The sequence below is a fragment of the Mastigoproctus giganteus genome, chromosome 5, assembly GCF_048544385.1.
Source record: "Mastigoproctus giganteus isolate SK-2022 chromosome 5, ASM4854438v1, whole genome shotgun sequence".
Taxonomy (NCBI): Eukaryota; Metazoa; Arthropoda; class Arachnida; order Uropygi; family Thelyphonidae; genus Mastigoproctus; species Mastigoproctus giganteus.
Window position 1 is genome coordinate 185,848,262 of NC_143579.1, and position 21,830 is coordinate 185,870,091.

The window sequence follows — 21,830 nt, forward strand, 5'->3', positions numbered from 1 at the left end:
ATCACACTTTCATTATGGTCTTTTACTAGTTGGTTCCAGCTTTCTTCACTTTGGATTTTTGAGGATCAAAAGGTTGCAATTGTTCATCCTCACTTTGAAGTGTGACAATATTATGTTCATTTTCATCGACCACAGCTGCACTACTAGACGTACTTGCTTCTTGTTTTAAAGTTTCTTTTTTCAATCACAAATTCATGGTCATTTATTTTAATAATAATATTTTTAAATACTGATAATTATCAAAAAAATATTTATACAAGGAAGTGAGTTTAGTTATGCTTACTAGTTTTCCGCACTACTACAGAACTAATCTCGTAATTGCAAAGACAGTCCCCGCATCGCACCACCAGCACTGAGTAAACATGCAAAAACTTCTCAGTGGAAGGCTACTTTGTGTCATCCACGAATGATGCATGATATTGGTTCACTTCTCCCTCTCCCTCAACCTGTGTACTCAAGGCTAAATCGCAAACGAATGGCATATTGGATCACTACATTGCTACTTTTTTTGTAGCTGTCATTACCTCCATGCATACTTCTCTATGCAAAGCCCACCAAAATAAAGTGTTCTGCGGTCTATTTGATTATTAGTCGATGCCAGTAGTGGTAGAGAATGAAAAGGACCTGGGAGTAATTGTGCAGGCAGATATGAAGTTTTCTGAGCAGTGCAGACGGTCTGCAATAGTAGCTCATAGTGTCTTGTCAATGATATACAGGAATTTTTCTAGCAGGGATAAGAAGGTGATTATCCCCTTATATAAGGCAATGGTCAGGCCACACCTTGAGTACTGTATACAGGTCTGGAGGCCTCACTTTAAGAAGGATGTAGAGCTGTTGGAACGAGTACAGAGAAGGGCAACAAGATTAGTGAATGGATCAAAGGGTTGCTCTTATGAAGAAAGGCGTAAATTTTGCAAATTACAGTGTCTGGAGACTAGGCACCTGTGAGGTGATCTGCTTGAGGTGTATAAAGCCTTGAATGGTTTGAGCATGCTCAATGCTGATGGAATTCTTCCTCTTGCTCAGAATAATCAATTGAGAGGGCATAAATTCAAATTGAGGAAAGACAGATGTCGGATAGATGTGCGGAAGTTTGCCTTTAGCCAGCGGGTGGTTGGTTGGTGGAACAGACTTCCATCCTTTGTTGTGGAAGTTGATAGCCTAAATAAATTTAAGGCTGAGCTGGACAGGTACTTGGAACGAACAGAGGGGTGAAATGGGAGCGTTTTTTTTCTTTTTGGCTGATGCTGCATAAGCTTGCTTTCTTGCATCATATGCCTCTACTAATGCTAAAGCTATTTAGATAAAGTGCAGTAGCTAATGCAGGTCAAACAAAGTCCAAAGTAATTTAAATTATTATAATATCTGCTGAGCAACTGTATCAACACAGTGCTATCCCACAGAGTGTAATCCCATAAACCACACATAATTCACAGAAAGAATCTGAGAAATGTCCTGCTTGTGGCACTTTTTTTTTTTTAATATATTTTTTAATATAAATGTCATCACAGAATATTAAAAAATTAATATTAAAATAAAATAATAGAAACAAATTCAAAGAATCAATTCAAACCTTTTAACATTTAATGCTATTGGGCTTGACTGTTTCAAGCTTTGTCTAAACAGATTGTAAAGTTCTTAATTTCAAGCTTTGCTCATAACATATATAAATATACAAATTTTTTATCATTTTTAATACTAGGATAATAAATTTTTAATACTGTGATAATAAATTTTTAATACTGTGATAAAATATTTTTAATATTTTATCACAGTTTGTAAATGGATTTGGCAGGTAGAATGATCTAATTAGCAAAACAATCATATAAGTTTTTCATCAATAAATTTTCTGCCTGAAATCCTGTATTCTGTGAAGATGAAATTTTGAAATTAGTTGTGTATTATCAATGATAGAACTAACATATTGTGAACTTCATGTACAATAGAGTACAAAATATGCTAGTTCATTATACAATGTATAATGATAAATGTTGCCTTAAATGTTATACGTTATTAAATACAACTTATGTAAATCAATATATACATATATATATATATATTTCAATCAGGTGTGGCTAGTAAATAATGAGACTGTTAAATAACTATTTTACCAAGTTATCCCCTTCAAAATAATTGACTTGGGTTTGCATACACTGTTCCGTATGTTTCTTCCAAGCATAAAAATAATTCTGGAAGTCATCTTCTGTAAGCCCTTTTAACACTTTGGCCATTTACTTTTATTTTATTTTTTATTTATTCAATGGACTGAAAATGAGCTCCCTTAAGTACACTTTTCAGTTTAGGGAATAGAAATAAATCACAAGGGACTAGGTTGGGCTAAATTGTGTGCAATACTCAGACACAGGAATTTGTTTTCTGGCCAGAAACTGGTGGACAGAGAGTGCATTGTGTGCTAGAGTATTGGCTTAATGGAGCATCCAACCATCCTTCCACAGCAGGTCTCTTTCTTCTTCTTCCTTATTTTTTCATGCAACCTAGTCAGAACTTCAATGTAGTATGGTTGACTGAGAGTCTGATTTGGTGGGATGTATTCAGCCATAATAATTCCTTTAATATCAAAGAAAACAAGAAGCACAGTTTTCATTTTTGATTTTGATATTCTTGCTTTTTTTGGTGTCTGGGGATTGTTCTTTCTTCCATTGCATTGACTGTCTTTTAGTTTCTGAGTCATACTGGAACAGCCAACCTTTCATCACAAGTAATTACAGTACTCAGAAAGTCTGGATCTTCTTCAAATTTTTTTCAAAAGATCTTCACAAACTTGGAGTCTTCTTATTCTTTGATCTTCACTCAAAATTTTTGACAACATTTTGGCACACAGTTTTCTCATGCCTAAATTTTGTCTAACTGTTTCCTTGTCCGTATTGAGTTCTGATGCAACCATTCTAATGCTTAAATAATGATCACTTCTGATCCACATGTTCATCAGTTTTCATGGATACCAGACCAAGCTGTTCGATATCCATGAAAACTGATGGTCATTCATTGTCTTCCACATTCTCCCTTCCTTCTGAAAGTCTTTTATGTCACTCAAACATGCAATCTCTTGATATAGTACCTTCCCCATAAACATGATGAAACAACTCATAACTTTCAGTTGGTGTTTTCGTCAGTCTTGTTAAAAATTTGAGGTTAATTCATTAATTCTGGCATTTTTCTGGTAATAAAAACAATCAAGGTAATATTAATCAAGGTAATAAAAACCTGTCTCAAGGTGAATTGTAAAGCAAATGAGAATGTTGGGACATGACTTGGCATGTTTCAACTGCTGTACCTTTGTTATGCAGAGCACTTGGTATATAGTGGCTGCAGACACAGTCTCGTTATTTAATAGCCACACTTTGTATATATATATAAATTTCTCAAAACTTTTAGATGATTTCATTTCAAAAATTTAAAAATAGACATATTTTCCTAACACTGTTATTAGTAATTTTAAAATTACTATCACTGTTGATTAGTATTTCTTTTATTAAAGGTGCACTTTTTATATATGAAGTTCCATTATTTGAATGTAAAGGAAATTTCCAAATTTTTATTCTATAACAACAAAAAAAGGTTGATAAAATGATCATGAAACTGTCTCACCTGTGATGCATTATGATTGTTAATAATGTGGTGAGCCTGTTCGGTAAAAATATCAGTTGAATACCTGCCTAGCTGATCAGACACTAGATCAAGATTTTTATGAAAATCAAGTCCCCATTCCTTATTCTGTCAAAGAACATTTAAGTGTTTCATTATTCATTAATAAAATTAGTTTGGATAGACATTCACAATTCATTAATGAAATTACTGACAGCTTAAATAAAAAAATCAATTCAGTGAAATATTATAATGGCTGCTGTAGCCATGTGGTCAGGTGCGAGGGTGCATAAGCACACGTGCTTTGAGTGACTGGGTTTCAAACTCGTGACTACTAAATAACAGTGCTGTTTCTTATATTCTCTGTATCTTGTGAACTCTTCTGACCGTGTGGCCATCCCAGAGTATAAACAGAAAATTTATTTATTTGGTTCATGTGTGGCTGAATGAGTGCCATATACAAATTTATATTTAATAATAATAACTAATTGGCCTGGTATGTCCCTGTTCACATTTTGAGTCAAGATAGTGAACTGAAACACACTGATTGACAGTCAGTTACCAATTGTTTATCTACAATGTATTGTCTACTTGCATAATAAGGGTATAGCATTATGTATTTGTATTAATTAAGAATTAGTATTTTTAGTATTAGTACATTACCTGCTTATATATAATAGTTGTATGAACACTGCTTCGAAAATAATGCCTCAATTTTCTTCCCACCCATGTGATGCTGCATATAAAATGTAATGGTATCAGATGAAACTTTAAAAGTTACTACCAATATCCTGCTATTTTCAACGCTGCACATCAGGTGGTAGAGCTGTAGTAGTCTGTGTGACAGTGATGTGTATACCGTATTTCCCCATGTATAAGACACACCTTAATTTTGGGGCCCAAAATTTGAAAAAAAATGTATTACATAAAGTTATTGAACTCAAGTTTTATTCATCACAAAATTCATACAACTCCTCATAACTTGAATTCAGCACTGTACGAAAATCCTTTCTGAGCTATTTCTGGGCAGAACGTGGCAAAACGTAACCGAATATACCAGTAACAAGTGCAAAACAATGAGCACAAAGACAACAAGCGCGAAATGCAAGTAAAAAAATCTACAAACACTGTATAAGACGCACCCAGTTTTTAGACCCCAAATTTTTCGAAAAAAGGTGCATCTTATACGTGGGGAAATACGGTATATAGCAATGGCATGTGTTATTCTTTTCCTCAATGCAAAGAACATTGTATCCACTGAGATTTGCCAACATTTGAAGAATATTTATGGGATGTGACAGTTGATGTGAATTCAGTTATGCCATAGGTTAGTCATTTCAGGGATGGTTGTAGTGGTTTCAAGGAAATGCCAAAGTCAGGTTATCCTTGCACACAGAAAATGAGAAGAGTCGATAAACTGATTTGTAAAGACAGCTGCATTAAAAAAACCCCAGAAATTTTGATGCATTAAAGCTTACTCCCACAAGTGGGAGTAAGCTTTAATGCATCAAAAACAAGTCTAAACAATCTCAAACAGAAAACTGTGTGCCAACTAAGTTCCACAAATTCTAATGCTAGATCGCAAGGAGCAGAGAGAGAGAGAGAGAGAGAGAGAGAGAGAGAGAGAGAGAGAGAGAGAGAGAGAGAGAGAGAGAGAGTGTGTGTGTGTGCGCGTTTGCGTGTGGGCGCGTGCGTGTGTGTGCGTGTGTGCATGTCTGTGCGTGTGTGTGTGTGTGTGATGATCTGGAGCAGTTTAAGACCATGAGTCAAAATTTTATTGACTCTCTCTCACCAGAGATAAGACTTAGGAACATCTCTATGATCTGTCTATGTGGCAATGCCATAAGGATTTACCAATAAAGGAAAAATTCAAGGCTCGGCCATCTACTGAAAAACTGTATTCTGTTTTTTGGGACAAAAGAGAGGTTATTTGTAGATTTCCTGGAACAGGGACACATGATCAATTCTACCCACTATTTGGAGACAGTGAAGAAGCTGAAAACAAATATTCAAGGGTGAAGCCAGCAATGAAAAGAAAATTTACCTTCAGCACAACAATGCCAGGTCTCATAAACATACCCCGACAAGGGAGACTGCTACAGAATTTGGCTGGACTTCTGCAAATGTATACCAATGCTAGGAGTAAATAAATTTGATGAATTTGAGGTACTGCTCAGAACATCAAAGGCAGATATTGTTGGGCTATCAGAGACGTGGTGTCACACAGATATAAGGAATGCAGAACTGGAATTTGGGGAGTACAATGTGTACAGGAAGGATAGACAAGATAGGAAGGGAGGAAGGGTTATACTATTAGTTAAGAAACACATAAAATCCAAGGAAGTGAAGCCAGTCGACATCACAGGACAGTGCAGTGTCGAGTCAGTTCGGTGTGACATAAGCATTGGGAGATCAAAATTGAGAGCAGGAGTGTGTTATAGGCCTAATGACTCTGATGAGTATAATAAGGAACTGTACAGGGAAATAAAGTGGGCCAGTAAATCAGAGAGTCTTATAATGGGGGATTTTAATTTCCCAGATATTGACTGGAATTTGTGGGTTGGTCACTCACACACTAGCAAGGCTTTTGTGGATTTGTTGGATGATTGTTTTCTATATCAGCATGTTCAGGAGGCAACTAGAGGGAGTAATACTCTTGATCTGATCTTCATGCATTAAGAATCTGCAGATAAAGGAACCACTAGGTGGCAGTGATCCCAGTGTGCTGAAGTGGGATTTACTCAAAGAGGTAACTACCATCAGGAGTAAAGGGAAGGGTTATTGCTTTCGTAAAGGCGACTACGATGGTCTGAAACAGTATTTACTAAATTCTATACAGTGGGTCCAACTGATGATGTTACCAACAGAAAATTCAAATTAGGAAGCATTCAAAGAACTTATCTTGGAAGCTACTAGGCTTTAAGTACCAACTAAGAAATATTGTTCAAGGTTTAGGCCTAAATGGATGTCAGATGAACTAATGAGACATATGGCAGAGAAGAAAAATGCATGCGATACATACAAATTAACACATGACACAGAAGCCTATGATAGATACAAGTTGATCTGTAACCAAATTACAAAGGAGGTTAGGCAGGCGAAGGCAGATTACGAGAAATCTTTGGCAAGGGATGCAAAGAAAAACAGCAAAGAGTTCTTTACTTTGTAAACTCTAGAAGGAAGGGGATGAATCAGATTGGTCCTCTTGATATTGATGGGTCAACTGTTGATGATCCTGCTCAGGAAGCTAACAAACTAAATGAATATTTCGCATCGACATTCACACATGACGAGTTATTCAGCAAGGTGAATGCCAGAGGTGCATTCAACTCGGGCAGTAAGCTAGATAATCTTGTAATAACTGAGAGTAAAGTGGAGGAGAAATTGTTGAAGATAAACACAAGAAAGGCACCTGGGGTGGATGGGATCTATCCAGTTATATTAAAGGAGGCAGCAAAGGAAGTAAGCAAACCCTTAGCCATAATTATGAGAACTTCTTTGGACTCAGGGGAGGTACCCATGGACTGGAGATGTGCAAATGTGACCCCAATTCACAAAGGAGGATCAAAGGGCAACACAAGTAATTATAGACCTGTTAATTCATTCAAATTTCATTAAATGACAAAATAAGTACATATTCCCGAATTTGTCTCAAGATAAAAACTCATTTCACACCCTCACATCTACAGGAAAACATTAAAAATTATGATAAAGTACATTTATGCCATCTTCAAATTTAATGGGAATGAGAGAAATTGTTAAGATACTCTACTCCCCCACGCCACCTTTTTTGTCCCCTTAAGGAATTTTAAGAAAGTTTTCACTACGTAATTTTCATTAGTGATCTATAATCAACAACCATGCCAAATTTTAGCTTTCAAGCTTCATTGGAAATAGGAGATAAACTGATGAGTTGGTGAGTCAGGGCTTTAATTTTTATATATATAGAAGATTACTGTTTCTCAGTTCCTCCAATATACTAATTTCATTGTACTGCTACTCAGTGCTATTATTTCTACTCTGAGTTATTCCATAATAGTTCTAAGTTGCCATTATTTTATAGTATTTTCAGTTAAATACTATTTAACTGAAATAGTACTTTCCGCAAAGGACCACTCACTACAACAATATTAAAGTTATATTTCATGCTTTCGTTTTATTTTTAACTATTGCATTGGCAATGGAGCCAGTACAATTCCTCTATATTTCATTTTCAAACAATCTGAAGTCCTAAAAGATGCATGGTGCTGGTTCTTTCTTCCAATGCCATCACGTTCCACAGGAATACCCTTTAGCATTAGGCTGAATATTTCTGCCAAATTTTTCTTAATATCAAACTCTGCTTCTCAAATACAGGCAGCCCCTGCATAACATGGTACTTCTATGACACGGTTTTGCTCTAAAACAATTGATAAATTGCAGCAATCCTTGCACAACATGGTATTTATATAACTCCCTTTTATATAATGATAGAGAATTAGTTAACACTGTTAGAATTAACACAGTTAGAGAATTGCAGAAAACCCATACATAACATAGTTTTGAGCTTTTGTGTGGAGAAAACCCTGCTATTAAATTGGATATAATTTTTCAATATTTCCATTTCTTTTTGTGAATCCCTGCTGTTGCCTTGCTAGTTGTTATGCAAAAAAAAATTATTGGGAAATCCCCATGTTAGGTTCTGTGCTATTCGAATTATGCTTGTTTGAGACAATAAAAAATTGTCTTTGAAGCATGCATTTCATGACTTTTAAGGTTATTTTCGTTTTTATTTGATCGTTTATAGCTTTTTCTGGGTATGTATTACTAAACTTTGTTCTTAAGAACCGTATCGGAATAATTTCTTTGTTGTGAATTAAATTCCAGTCCTAAATTATGCCTAAGGAACTTAGGCATAATTTGGGTAACTGCAGATTTATTTAAAGAATGGTTTCTGAATTTTTTGTACTAGCTGTGGAAAACTGTTTAAAGTGAAAAAATGTAGATTTCAGTTTTATTGTTATTGGATAATGCACCAGGCTATCCAAAAGATATAAGTCATTCAAACGTTGAAGTAATGTTCCTACCACCTAATACAACTTCTTCTAAATTATTCTTTAATAAGTTAAATCAAGGCATTATATCTACCTTTAAAACTCATCACTTCAGAAAATCGTTACAACAGATTTTGGAAAAAATTGATTCTGAATCTATTGAAGTAATGGAGGCATGGAAATATTTTTCAATTGTGGACTGTATCAGAATCATAGCTTTATTTTTCAAAGAAGTAAAACTGGAAACATTAAATGCGTGTTGGAAAAATGTATGGCCAGAGTCAGTTCATTCAAGAAATGTGGTCAAATTGTCAGAAAACGGAGTCAATGTGATAGTAGAACTTGCTAAGTCAGTAGGAGGGGAAGGTTTTAATAATATGACTACTGAAGAAATTCAAGAATTATTGGTAGAAAAAGAGGCTGGCGAAGCAGATTTGGTGGAAGTGGCATTGGAGGTAAACCAAATCAATTCAGGGGATGATAGTGCAGATGAAAATTCTGAAGTTCAAATTTTCACTAAAAGCATATGGGAAGAATCTTTAGCTGATAAATTAGAATTTTATTTTTTGAATGCAGCTGTTCAGTTCCTTCAACTGAAAGGAGCACAAAATTCAAAAGGAAGCTTCAAAAATGCTTTGCTCCAGGGGCAGGCTGTCCCGAGGGCACCAGGGGTGCACTGCATCTGGGCACCAACATTCAAGAGGTGTCTGACACCTGAAAGTTATATACACATATGAAGAAAATTTTTAAAGGGGTTGCCAAATTGCAATTTGCACCCGGGCACCACATTCTCTAGGAACTCCCTTGCTTAGCTCCATACCATGAAATTTACAAAGATCTATCAAGTAAAAGAAAACAAACCCAGATTATTGATTTTTTAAAGAGAATAGAAGATGCATGAAATCTAGATGCTGCAGAAGAGAGTTGAGAAGAGACATTCTGAACTCAAAAAATTAAGTTTCCAATAGTTATAAAAAAATTATGTATTTTTGTTAGCTTTTGAAACGTAACCCCCTTTTGTACTGGTTCTTAGTCCCATATAACATGGTTTTGCACTACACGAGATTTTATAGGAACCAACTACCATGCTATACGAGGGTTACCTGTATTTAACTTTATCCACCAAAATATCTATAAATCCTTTGAAACACTGATAGAGCTATATCAGCTTTATCTATATCTGTCAATTTTTCAAAACCAAAAATCAGAAAATCTCCATGACTTCGGATCAGATACCCGGCATAACTGTCATATTTATTTATATACTTATACTTACCTAAGAGCCCTTTCCTTCTCCTATTCTCTGTATTCTGCAAAGAATGTGCAAAAAAAATAAACTCTCGTAGTCCAACGTGCTAATAATTCTTTGGGAAGGCGATATCAATTTTACAAAAAAATTTTACAAAAAACCTTTACGGGGATTGACATATCGCTAAAACTGTTTAAAATGTGATTTTTAAATTTTTAATACACATCCCTGATGAACAAGTCTGTGGATCACTGTTACTTTTCTTAATATCTGATCAAATAAAGTTACAGAAAATGAGTAAAATGGTTTCCTTGCTGCCAGAGGTATGGTGTTTGAAGACAGAAGTCTTGAGTGCTCAATGTTGAGACCAAGGGGTCTGAACATTACACTTCTGACAGTGGGGAAGGAGTCCCACATTTTTTTTAAAATTGATATTGCCTTCCCAAAGAATTATTATGGACAAAGCTAATATGGACGAAGAACAGGCCGAAACTCAGCAAACCATTAAACAGCTCAGACGTAACGTTATCAGAATCTTCACAAGATTCTGATAACAAAGAAACAACTGAAATATCATATTGCAATTTAGGCGATATGGTAGATGATTGTCACCATTGCGGCAGATTACCTTTTCATGGCAAATTCGGAAGAGCCGCACATTCGTGTTGTCACTGAGGGAAGGTATATTTGCTGATGGCAGTACATTAAAAAAAATGGCAAAAATCATGCTTTTCAGGATACAGTTGTGTGGTCAGATGAGGCCACATTTAAAATGAATGGCCAAATAAATCATTACAATTGTGTTTATGTGGCCTTCAGCTGAGCAAAAGAAGAGAGTGCAGTAAATGCGGGGGTTGGTGAGTGAAGCAAGCAGGGGGCAGAGCCCCCTAGTTTATTATTAAATAAATATGAAGTTTTTCATAAATATTAATAAATAATTATAAGTAAAAAAAAATAAGTTTTGCCATAATAATCTGCACTTTTTGAAGTAAATTACAAAATACCACAATAAAATATCTCAAATATTATATGTTCATTTAATGTGTATTAATCCACTTGAAAAATTGAAATTTGCCCAAAGTAAAATATTTCACTTCTCAGCAAAAATGACTTCTATAAGCATTAGGTGAATGTAACTGCACCTATTACACATGCCTTATGCTGACCCTAATTGAAGAACACTTCCATTGAATCAAAAAAAAAAAAGAGCAATAACCAATCATGAAAAAGGGAGAGCGGAAAATAAAAAAGAAAAAAAGCTGATATAGGAAGCGATTCGAACAAACAAGGAAACACAATACAATAATTTTCCTCTATGGAGGAGCTGTGGAGGGTAAAAATTTAATGACAATTTATGAATTTTTATTCATTATTATTTTTATATGCACTTTTTAACTCATTAAACATTCAAAAACTATAAAATTATACAAATATTGTCTCCCTCCTCCAACATCAATACTTACACGAACTAGAGTATGGTCATAATAATCTCCTCGACCACCCCAGAATCCATAATGAGAATCAAAGCCTCTGTAGAATGGTGTATATTCTTTATGGAAAAACCCAAGATGCCACTGAAAAGTAATGATAAAGATTCTCTAAACAGATTAAACCAATCAAATACATTTTAAACTAAATCAGCTACCAAATCCTTTAGATTAGATCAATTTTTTATTTTTTTAGAAAAGATCACCAAGGAAATAGTTACAGCAGGCCCTCATTATAACGTGGTTCGCTATAATGCTGTTCTTATGTTATAACCCGTATCTGACTATAGCGCTGTCACAAATCACTATAAGTTCTTTTACAGATTGCATTTTTGGCATATTTAACGAAATTGTTTCATTTGATATAGTCGACATCTTGAAAATGAATAGCAAAACAGCATTAGAGAGTTTCAGCTAACTTGAGAAATTTTCCCACACTCAGTGAAATTTTCTCGCACGCTAATTTAATTGCAGTACAGTGACTTGTTACATCGTTCCGAGATCAACATTTTAAAAAATGAACAAGTATATTGCTTGTAATATTTGCGTTATATGCATTTATCCGAAGTCTAGTCATCACTCAATACAGTATTAGGCATCATGCGTAACAGACAGTTTACTTGAACATTGTATCATAATTACCATATTTCCCCTTGTATAAGACGCACCTTTTTTCGAAAAATTTGGTGTCTAAAAACTGGGTGCGTCTTATACAGTGGTTGTAGATTTTTTTTACTTGCATTTCCCACTTTTTCGCACTTGTTATCTTTGCTTTCATTTTTTCGCACTTGTTACATATTAGGTTACGTTTTGCCACATTCTGCCCAGAAATAGCTCAGAAAAGATTTTCGTACAGTACTGTTTGTTTGTTATTGTTTGTTATTTAGTTTTTAAGAGCATTGGCAACTAAGGCCATATTGCTCCGGGGATATGCGGTCGTCATTCCCGAACCTTTCCGCATCCTCCCTATTTGGTGGTCACAGGCTCGAACCCCGGTCTAATCAAGAAGCATGTGCTACTCACTGCTGCTGCTCCTGCCCACCTGGCTATGGAGGTGCCGTACAGTGCTGAATTCAAGTTAAAAGTGATCCAGTTTGCAAAAGTGAATAGAAATTGTGCTGCTGAACGTAAGTTGGTCCTCCTCCAACTGAGAAAACAATCTGAGACTGGCTACGGGAAGAAGAAACCCTACTGAAAATGCCACGGCAGAAGAAGGCCATGAGAGGCAATTCAGCAAAATGGCCTGATTTAGAGAGGGAATTGAAGAGCAAAGGGCAATTGGAATTCCTGTGTCCACAAAGATGGTTCAGCATGAGGCAAGAAGAATTGCTGGTGAAAAAGAAGTTACTGATTTCAAAGGAGGACACAATTGGTGCTTCAGGTTCATGAAACGGAATGGACTAAGCATGCGTACACGCACCAGACTTGCCCAAAAGATGCCTGAAAGCTATGAGCAGAAGGTCCTTGAATTTCATCGTTTTGTCATTCAATGTCGGAAGACACATCAGTTTGAGTTGGGACAGATTGCAAATATGGACGAAGCCCCCCTTCAATTTGATGTCCCAAGTAACAGAACTGTTCATAAGAAGGGGGTGAAAACTGTAACTGTGTGAAGACAAGAGGACATGAAAAGAGCCATTATACAGTTGTTCTAGCTTGTTGTGCCGACAGAACCAAGCTGCCTCCTATGCTGATTTTCAAATGCAAAACAATGCCAAAAGAAGACATTCCTCGAGGAGTGATTGTCCAGGTTCATGACAAGGGTTGGATGGATCAGGAGGGGATGAAGATCTGGTTTGAGAAACTTTGGAGCAGGAGACCAGGTGGGCTCTTACGCAAACCTGCCTTATTGGTGCTTGATCAGTTCGCGGCACACATAACAAAAAACACAAAGAAGATTGCTGCAGAGCAAAAAACAAAACTTGCATCATACCTGGAGGCTTGAAATACCAGCTCCAACCACTTGATGTCAGCATTAATAAACTCTTCAAAGCTGCCATGAACTTGTTATTGTTATTTGGTTTTTTTTTTTAGGAGCATTAGCAACTAAGGCCATATTGCTCCAAGCTGCCATGAGAGACAAATGGAACCAATGGATGAAGTCTTCTGGGGACAATTTGACACCAGCAGGAAGAGTGAAGAAACCAACTATAGGAGAAGTTTGTATGGGTGAAAAGATCCTGGGATAATATGAAGACTGAGATCGTTGTCAAGTCATTTAAGAAGTGTGGCATTTCAAATGCCATAGATGGAACTGAGGACGAGGCAATATATGAAGACAGTGATTCGTCATCAGACACAGATGAGGACAAGCTGATGGATGGGAGTTTTGACAGTGATAAGTTGTATGAATTTTATGATGAATAAAACTTGAGTTCAATAACTTTATGTAATACATTTTTGTAATACACAGTAAAAAGACTATAAATGTAAGAAAAAGACTGAATTTGTAAATTAAATTAGATGTTTTGAAGGGAATTGATTCCAGTCAACAACAAGTGGATGTGTGCCATAATTTAGGACTGGGAAGTTTAACTATAAGAACAATTATAAAAAATAAAGAATTAATTTTAGCAGTGGGAAAGACAGCTGTTCCACTGCAAGCAACTAGAGCTAGGCCAGCTATTAGGATTGAAATGGTGAGACTTTAACAAATTTTATTGAAGATAATATCCAATGCAGAATTCAGTTAAGTTAAATATTATAAAAAAAAAAAAAAAAAAAAAGAGTGAGAGAGAGATTAGCCTATATGATGATCTGAAGATTCACCTAAAAAAAAAAAATGTTGAACCATTTAAAACATTAAGGGCTGGTTGAATAGATTTAAAATTAAGGGAGAAGCCACAACTGCAGATCAAGGAGCCGAAACTTTCAAAAAAGAACTTGTTAAAATTATTGAGGGGTATCGTGTGTTATACTTCTCAATACATTTTTAACATAGATGAAGCAAGACTTTTTTGGAAACGAATGCCTAAAAGAAGTTTCATATTGAAAGAAGAAAAAAACATGCCAGGTTTCAAAGCTTTATTGTTGGGTGGTAACACTGCGGGGAATTTAAAATTAAAACCCCTTTTAGTTTAACAGAAAAAGAGCCAAAGTACAACCCAAAAACAACACATTTTTCATGATTAAATTCATCAATTAAATTAAATTAAATCAATTTAGATCAATTAAATTCATGATTTTAATTGGAATTTTAAGTTTAATTTTGAGATGTAAGTAGTTACCACATAATCATATAGGTATGTAATGCAGAATATTTTATATGTGATGTAAGTAGTTACCACATAATCATATAGGTATGTAATGCAGAATATTTTATGTGTACAAATATTTGAATATTAAATATTTTGAATGACATTTGTGCATCTCTTCACTACCGTTTATTATTGATTAGGAAATATCCTATGGCACCGACTACAACTCAGAAATACATATATTACCTTATGGGAATGCGGCGCTCGCTTAGCACAGATTCACTTAGTACTCTGTTTTTCCGGAATGAATTATCAGCGTTAAGCAGGGGTCACCTGTATTAATTTGATCTTATCGTGGATCTCTCCTTTGTCAGATATAAATATGAGTTGATATAATGAACAGATATGCTAAGCCCCAAAGAATCAGCAGAATGCAGAATATATTTTCTAAAGCAAACTTATAAAACAAATACACCATGATCTCTCAATTATAATTGAAATATTTGGGGTATAACTCTTATTTTAAGTTGTATTTTAATATGAATTATGAAGGGTGATAAAAAAAAATTGAAAAAAAAAATTAAAGTTAAAATATAAAACATAAACATTGTTTAATGAGTTTCTGATACATTTAGTTGAATACACTTGTCCCATCTTTCCACCTATTTTCTAAATACTTCAGAGACACTGTTGTTTGAGAGGATTTAAAATACCCTGAGTGGCATTTATTAGCTCAATTTACAATAGAAAATGATGACATTTAGCCTCACTCTTGAGCTTAGAAAAGTCACAAGGAGCAAGATCTGAACTACATGGAGGGCAGGGGAACTGTTTTGATAACAATTGAGACTATCTGTACTCTTGCATTGTCATTGTACAGACGCCACCTGGAAATTTTCAATCAAATCTTTCATAGCTTCATTTCCTGATTAAATTATTTTATAATAAAAGACCTTTATAATAATATTAATAAAAAGACCTGGGGGTAATTGTGCAGTTAGATATGAAGTTCTCTGATCAGTGCAGACGGGCTGCCAGAGCAGGTCATGAAGTTTTATGAATGATATATAGGAATTTTGCTAGCAGAGACAAGGATGTGATTATCCCTTTGTATAAGGCAATGGTCAGGCCACACCTGGAGTACTGCATACAGGTCTGGAGGCCTCATTTTAGGAAGGATGTAGAGTTGCTAGAATGAGTACAGAGAACAATGGGGTGCACATACAAAGAAAGGCTTAAGTTCTGTAAGTTGCAGCATCTGGAGACTAGACGCCTACAAGGTGATCTGGTGCAGGTGTATAAGGCCTTGAATGGTTTGAGTAGGCTCAATGCTGATGAGATACTTCCGCTTCCTCAGATTAAGAACTTGAGGGGGTATAGATTCAAATTGAGGAAAGACAGTAGTAGAATAGATGTGCGGAAGTGTTTGCCTTTAGTCAGCGGGTAGTTGATTGCTGGAACAGTCTTCCATCTGTTGTTGTGGAAGTTGATAGCTTAAATAAATTTAAGGCTGAACTAGACAAACATTTGGAGTGACTGGGAAATGGGAAGGGGTTTTTTTTTTTTTTTTTTTGTATAAGCTTGCTTTCTTGCATCATATACCTCAACTAATGCTAATATCACTGTAATGTTGTCCAGACACAAAAAAACACTTTTCCCACAGTATGACTATAAATAATACTTTTTATATTAAAAAAGGTGATGATCACATGTTTGCCAGCAGACTTCTCGAATCATGCCTTCTTTGGAGGTAGAGAGGATTGATGCATATTCTTTCAAAATGCTTTGTACACTTCCTCAACTAATATCCTCTGCAGGTTTTCTGAATATAGTTCATCTTTCTTCAAGGACAATGGTAAATCAACAATCACATCAGTTATTGGTGTTGATAGATGTTCTGGAATGAATCACGTTCTGTGCTAGTGCTTCCATCTTTTAAATATTGTATATTCCATCTAAATACTGTGGAACTGGGGGGGGGGGAGAGAGAGAGTTCCCCAGTTTGAACTTTTGCATAATGCTCTCCCCCAACTAGATACGTCATCCTTGTTTGGGTTTTATGGTGATTTCTAGAAATTGTGGACCTGCAAAGGAATACAGAGACAAATATCTGATAGGTTTAACTGTATACTTTCAGAAAGCAGATTTTGCAGAAAGCGGTTTTTAACAGAAAAGAGCAGGAGAAAAGAAGAGATTGTTTTAAACTAGATTTTGAACTTTTAATTGAATCCTAATTTAATTTCATTGATAATATACACATTTCATATTAAGATAAAGCAGCAGGACTGCTTACTAGTGTTATGCTTTCAAACTTACTGTCAGGAGAATTTCCAAAGCTTCATCAGAAAAGAGAGGATCAGAACTGAGTTTTCATTGTTCATTTAACCTGGCTGAACATCCTCTTACACTCAGCATTGCTATAAAGCAGCGTTTCTCAAACTGTGTTCCGTGAAAAATCGTAATAAATAATAAAAAAATTAAAAGAAATTTTGCATATTTGTAGCGGACACCACTTTTGTATCATTATAATTTTTAACATAATTTTTTTTGCTTATTAATATACTGGCATAGACTAATAATCACACAGACCAGGGAACACTTTATTTTAGCACGCTTTTGCATAGAGGTAATGATATCTACAAAAAAGGAGCAATATAGTGATCTAATATGCCATTCAGTGGCATAGCTACCATGTAGGCAGGCAAGGCAATTGCCTCCAGGCCCTTTAGGGGCCTGGCATCTTTGGCTGTCTCCTGTTTTTGCAATTTTCAATAATTAAGTAGGGAATCGAACATGTTCTTTGTCTCTGGGCCTGAAAAAGGTTAGCTACGCTAGTGATGCCATTCGTATGTGATTTAGCCTGGAGTATACTGTTGAAGGAGAGGGAGAAGCAAACCAATATCATAACTAAACTCACTTCCTTGTTTAATTTTTTTTTGATAATTATCAGTATTTGAAATACTATTATTAAAATAAATGACCATGGATTTGTAATTGAAAAAAGTTACTTTAAAACAAGAAGCAAATTATAGTAATGCAACTGTGGTCGATGAAAACAAACACAATACTTTCACACTTCAAAGTAAGAATGAACAATCACGGCCTTTCGTTCCCCAAAAAATCCGAAGTGAAAAAAAAAACAGGAACCAACTAATAAAAGACCAAAATGAAAGTATAATGGCAGTTATTTGAATTTTGGCTTTACATGTTGGATATAAAGATGCTCCTGATGTACAGTGCATCATATGTAATAAAATATTACAAACAGTTCTTTGGTTCCACTAAACTTGTGTTTCGTAAGTGTTCTGTAAATATATTGTGAGATGAAAAGTGTTCTGTGACTAAAAAATTTTGGGAAACGCTACTATTAAAAATTGTTAAAATGCCAAGCATGACTTGAGATAATTAAATATATTTTAAATTTCCTTCTGCACTTGTCAGTTTGTTAACTAAGGACCACTTCACATGAATTCTTTCTTTTTTCATAATATTTTCTGATAGGTTTTCTGATGAAAATTACAGATACTAAAATATATTTACCTTCATCTATTTCTTTATCTTCAGTGACACTGAGGAGCTGCAGGCATAGCAGAATTTTTTTTTTAATTTTGAAAATAATGCACTGCCAATTGATGAAATCTGTTCTGCCTAAGCATTTATAAGATCATGTTTCAGAGGGAACTTATGGACCTCATAGTCACATTGCAGCAATAAAGTACATCCTCACTAAATAAAACAGCAGAATCGTCTCCTCTTGCCTTTGATTCTCCATGATCTTGGCAGTAGAACTGCCTATGAGTAAGTCACATAATCCTAATTTAATCTGCTTTGGTAATCAACTTCCAAAGTGAAAGTGAAAGATTATATATTATTTGTTGGTCTAACAAATTTGGACATCACATTCTTCAACATATCAATGAGTAATGGTCTCAGTAAATGGAAGTAAGAGACATTTCAAACATATAACCTTTAAAATATAACCTTTAAAAGGAACGAGTGAAATGCTTTATTCAAGCCAGAAGAGAGAAATGTGAACAGACTTTCCTCACATGCAATGTTTAGGATTGCTTAAACCTAGAAGTTTGTAATTCAATAATTCTTTTTCATCAGGAGTTCATTAATTTGTCTTGTTTTCAAAATTTCTTTGGGATCAGGAACTGAATTTGGACATGAATCAGTGCTACTTGTTGCACTTTAGAATTTGATAACTATGAAAAGTGCCTACATGGCTTTTCTCACCACTTCTAACCACTTATCTAAATAGACTTGTCAGAGGATACCTGCTCTACCTATCTAGTTAAACATTTACCCAAATTGTACGCACGTGTTTCTAATTGTTTTTATTTTACTTACTCTACCTATCTAGTTAAACATTTACCCAAATTGTACGCACGTGTTTCTAATTGTTTTTATTTTACTTCAGTGGCACATTAATCAAAACAGTTCTAACTGTATTTCCTTTTAGCACTTCTTTCTAGTTAGTAGTAGTAAATGTCCACCAAAAATTTCATCCACTTCAGAGTAAAATATGCAGCCGTCTTGGTGATCTTCAGTTGTTGGGGATATGCATTTTGCAAAGCAGATTATCAGGTAATGGTTTTGCGATTCTTGATCAGAAAGCAGAGTCATTAGGCAACAATATCACTAGTCACAAATGTTTATTCTCTTGATATACTATTTGCTCTTTTTCTATGTATAATTTTCAAAGAAGTGTTTATTTTAAAACATAAATTTATTGTTGTAATTTTATTTATTTATTTTTATTTTTTATTTTTTTGAATGAGCAAGGAATTTTGTTAAATAAAAGTTCTTGTTGTAAGAGTTGAGTTCTGCGGAATGCTTTGTAAATCGGGGAATTTCCCCCATGCTTGTACAGCACTCGCAACTGTGTTCGCTGAATTGATTGAATCAAAAAAGAAATGTCAGACAAACATGTAAATAGAATTATTTATTGTATTTATTCAATTTTTTATCTCATGCGCAGGAAAAATTACAAAAGCATGCAATTTCAAAATTATAAAATTACAAAAAAAGAGAAGAGACTGGTATAACGTCAGTAAGTTTTACCTCTCGAGCATCGTTTCCAAAATCGACATCTTCAGGTGATAAGTATGCCGCTGCAGAGGTTGAGGGCTGTGTTGATTTAGCAGGGGTTGGCCCCTCAACCTTATGAAAGAACATATTAATGGATGACTGGACAGTGGCTTTTTTCTTTTCATCGTAGATTTCTTTGTAGTAAGCAAGCATATCATTCACCCCTCTGTTAACTTTTAAGAATCATTCGCCATCAGGATCCATCTTCTCAAACCTCACCATTGCCGATGCAATTTCACGAAATGCCATTGCCATCTCTCTGGTGATGAAGCGTCTCGACTTCATTTGGTTCATCTTGAGCTTTGTTAGCATTTTCTTCTTTCACTATCGCTGCTTGCAAGTCAATAAGTTCTTTGTTAGATAATTCCTTCTCTTCTTCCTCTATTAACTCCTCCACGTCTTTGGCATCAACCTCCAACTGAATTAGCTCTGCAACCTTTATAATCTTATCTGTAACCTCTTCATATGATTTGTCTTTTTCGAATCCTTCGAAGCCTTTTACGTGCCGTGGGCATATTTTCTTTCATGTGCCATTTAAACAACTTTTGGTAATTTCCGCCCATGCCTTATTAATGTTTAAGATGGCGTGGTAAATATTGCAAGATTTCCAAAATTCTCTTAATGTAAAATTTTTCTCATCGTCTACTGCAGACAATGCCCAAGCAAATGTTGTGAGTAAATAGTATGCTTTTAAATTCGAAATAACACCCTGATCCATAGGTTGGATGAGTGAAGTCGTGTTTGGCAGTAGAAATATGACTCTTGTTCGAATTTAAACCATCTAGATGCATAGGATGTCCACAAGCAAAATCTTGAAAGGAACGCATTGTCTTTATGACCTCTGGAATGAAGCAGCATTTAAATCAATCCTCAAAGAGAAATATTGTTGTTATCCATGCGCTCTGGTTAGTTCGGAAGTGCACAGGCAGGGTGGCTTTATCGATGCCCTTAAATGCACGAGGATTTCCAGAATGGTACACAAGCAGTGGTTTTAATCTGTAATCTCCCGCTGCATTAGTAAGCAAGCAAGAGCATGGTCCTATCTTTTGATGCCTTGAAACCTAGCATTGTGTTTTCCTATTTGGCAATGTATGTTTGATCCGGCATTTTTTTCCAATACAGAGCAGTTTCATCAACGTTAATTTGCTGCGTTGCATAGCTGCCATCATCAATAATTTTTTCCAACATATCACAAAATTTCTCTGCAGCTGCAGAATCGGCTCTGGCAACTTCACTGCATACTTTAACGTTGTGGAAACCAGCGAGATGCTTGAACCTATTAAACCACCCGTTGCTTGCCACGAACTTGGGTTGGGGTTCGCCGTACTTATTCTTAATATCTTTATAACTACTTCTTGCTTTTGTTTCAATGGTCATTAGACTCAGGGGCACTGGTTTCTGAATGTGATTTTCCATCCATATTATTAACAGCTTTTTCATCTTCGGTGTAGCACTTGAACGTTGTTTTGTGATCACTGTTCATCTTAAATGCGTTGATCCTTTGACATGTTCTTTTATACACGCACTGTCCCTTAAAATAATATTCACTGTTGAAGCTGTTATTTGTTGTTGTTGTTGTTGTTATTTGGTTTTTAGGAGCATTAGCAACTAAGACCATATTGCTCCGGGATATGCGGTGGTCATTACCCTAACATTTCCGCATCCTCCGTATTTGGTGGTGACGGGCTCGAACCCCAGTCTAATCAAGAAGCGTGCGATACGCACTGCTGCTCCTTCCCACCTGGCTACGGAGGTGCCTACTGTTGAAGCAATGAGACCTAATTCCCTTGCAATAGATGACAAAATTTGTCCTGCTTCATACTTCTTAATCATTTTCATCCTCATTTCTAAATCAATTTTATTTTGTTTCCTGGCATTACCATCACTTGCAATTTTCATTGGTCGCTTTCCCTTCATCATTGTAATATGTAAGTAGGAATGACGACAAGTTTCTGAAAATTCGTTTTTTATATGATTGAAGGTTTCAGTGAGGGGGAACACATTTCACATATTAATAGCGTAAAAGCACACACAATTGCACTTATCGGCATTATCACAAATGCAATAAGATCAAGTTTACTACCCATTTATAATTAGATGCACTAACAGAAAAGCCCAATAAACCGGAAAGTGCAAATTGTTTTTATTTTATGGTCGTGACCTC

At 35.3% G+C, this 21,830-nt stretch overlaps 1 protein-coding gene across 1 annotated transcript in view; it reads right to left on the minus strand.

The window, feature by feature from the left end:
- Positions 1 to 21,830, minus strand: part of LOC150085928 (arylsulfatase B-like) — a 143,810-nt gene that overhangs the window by 59,722 nt on the left and 62,258 nt on the right. Inside the window, exons 5-6 of the mRNA XM_090374744.1 lie at positions 11,352 to 11,462; positions 3,610 to 3,735 (exon numbers count right to left, since the gene is read on the minus strand). Of these exons, the coding sequence (XP_090230870.1) occupies positions 3,610 to 3,735; positions 11,352 to 11,462 (237 nt within the window). The remainder of the gene's footprint in view (positions 1 to 3,609; positions 3,736 to 11,351; positions 11,463 to 21,830) is intronic.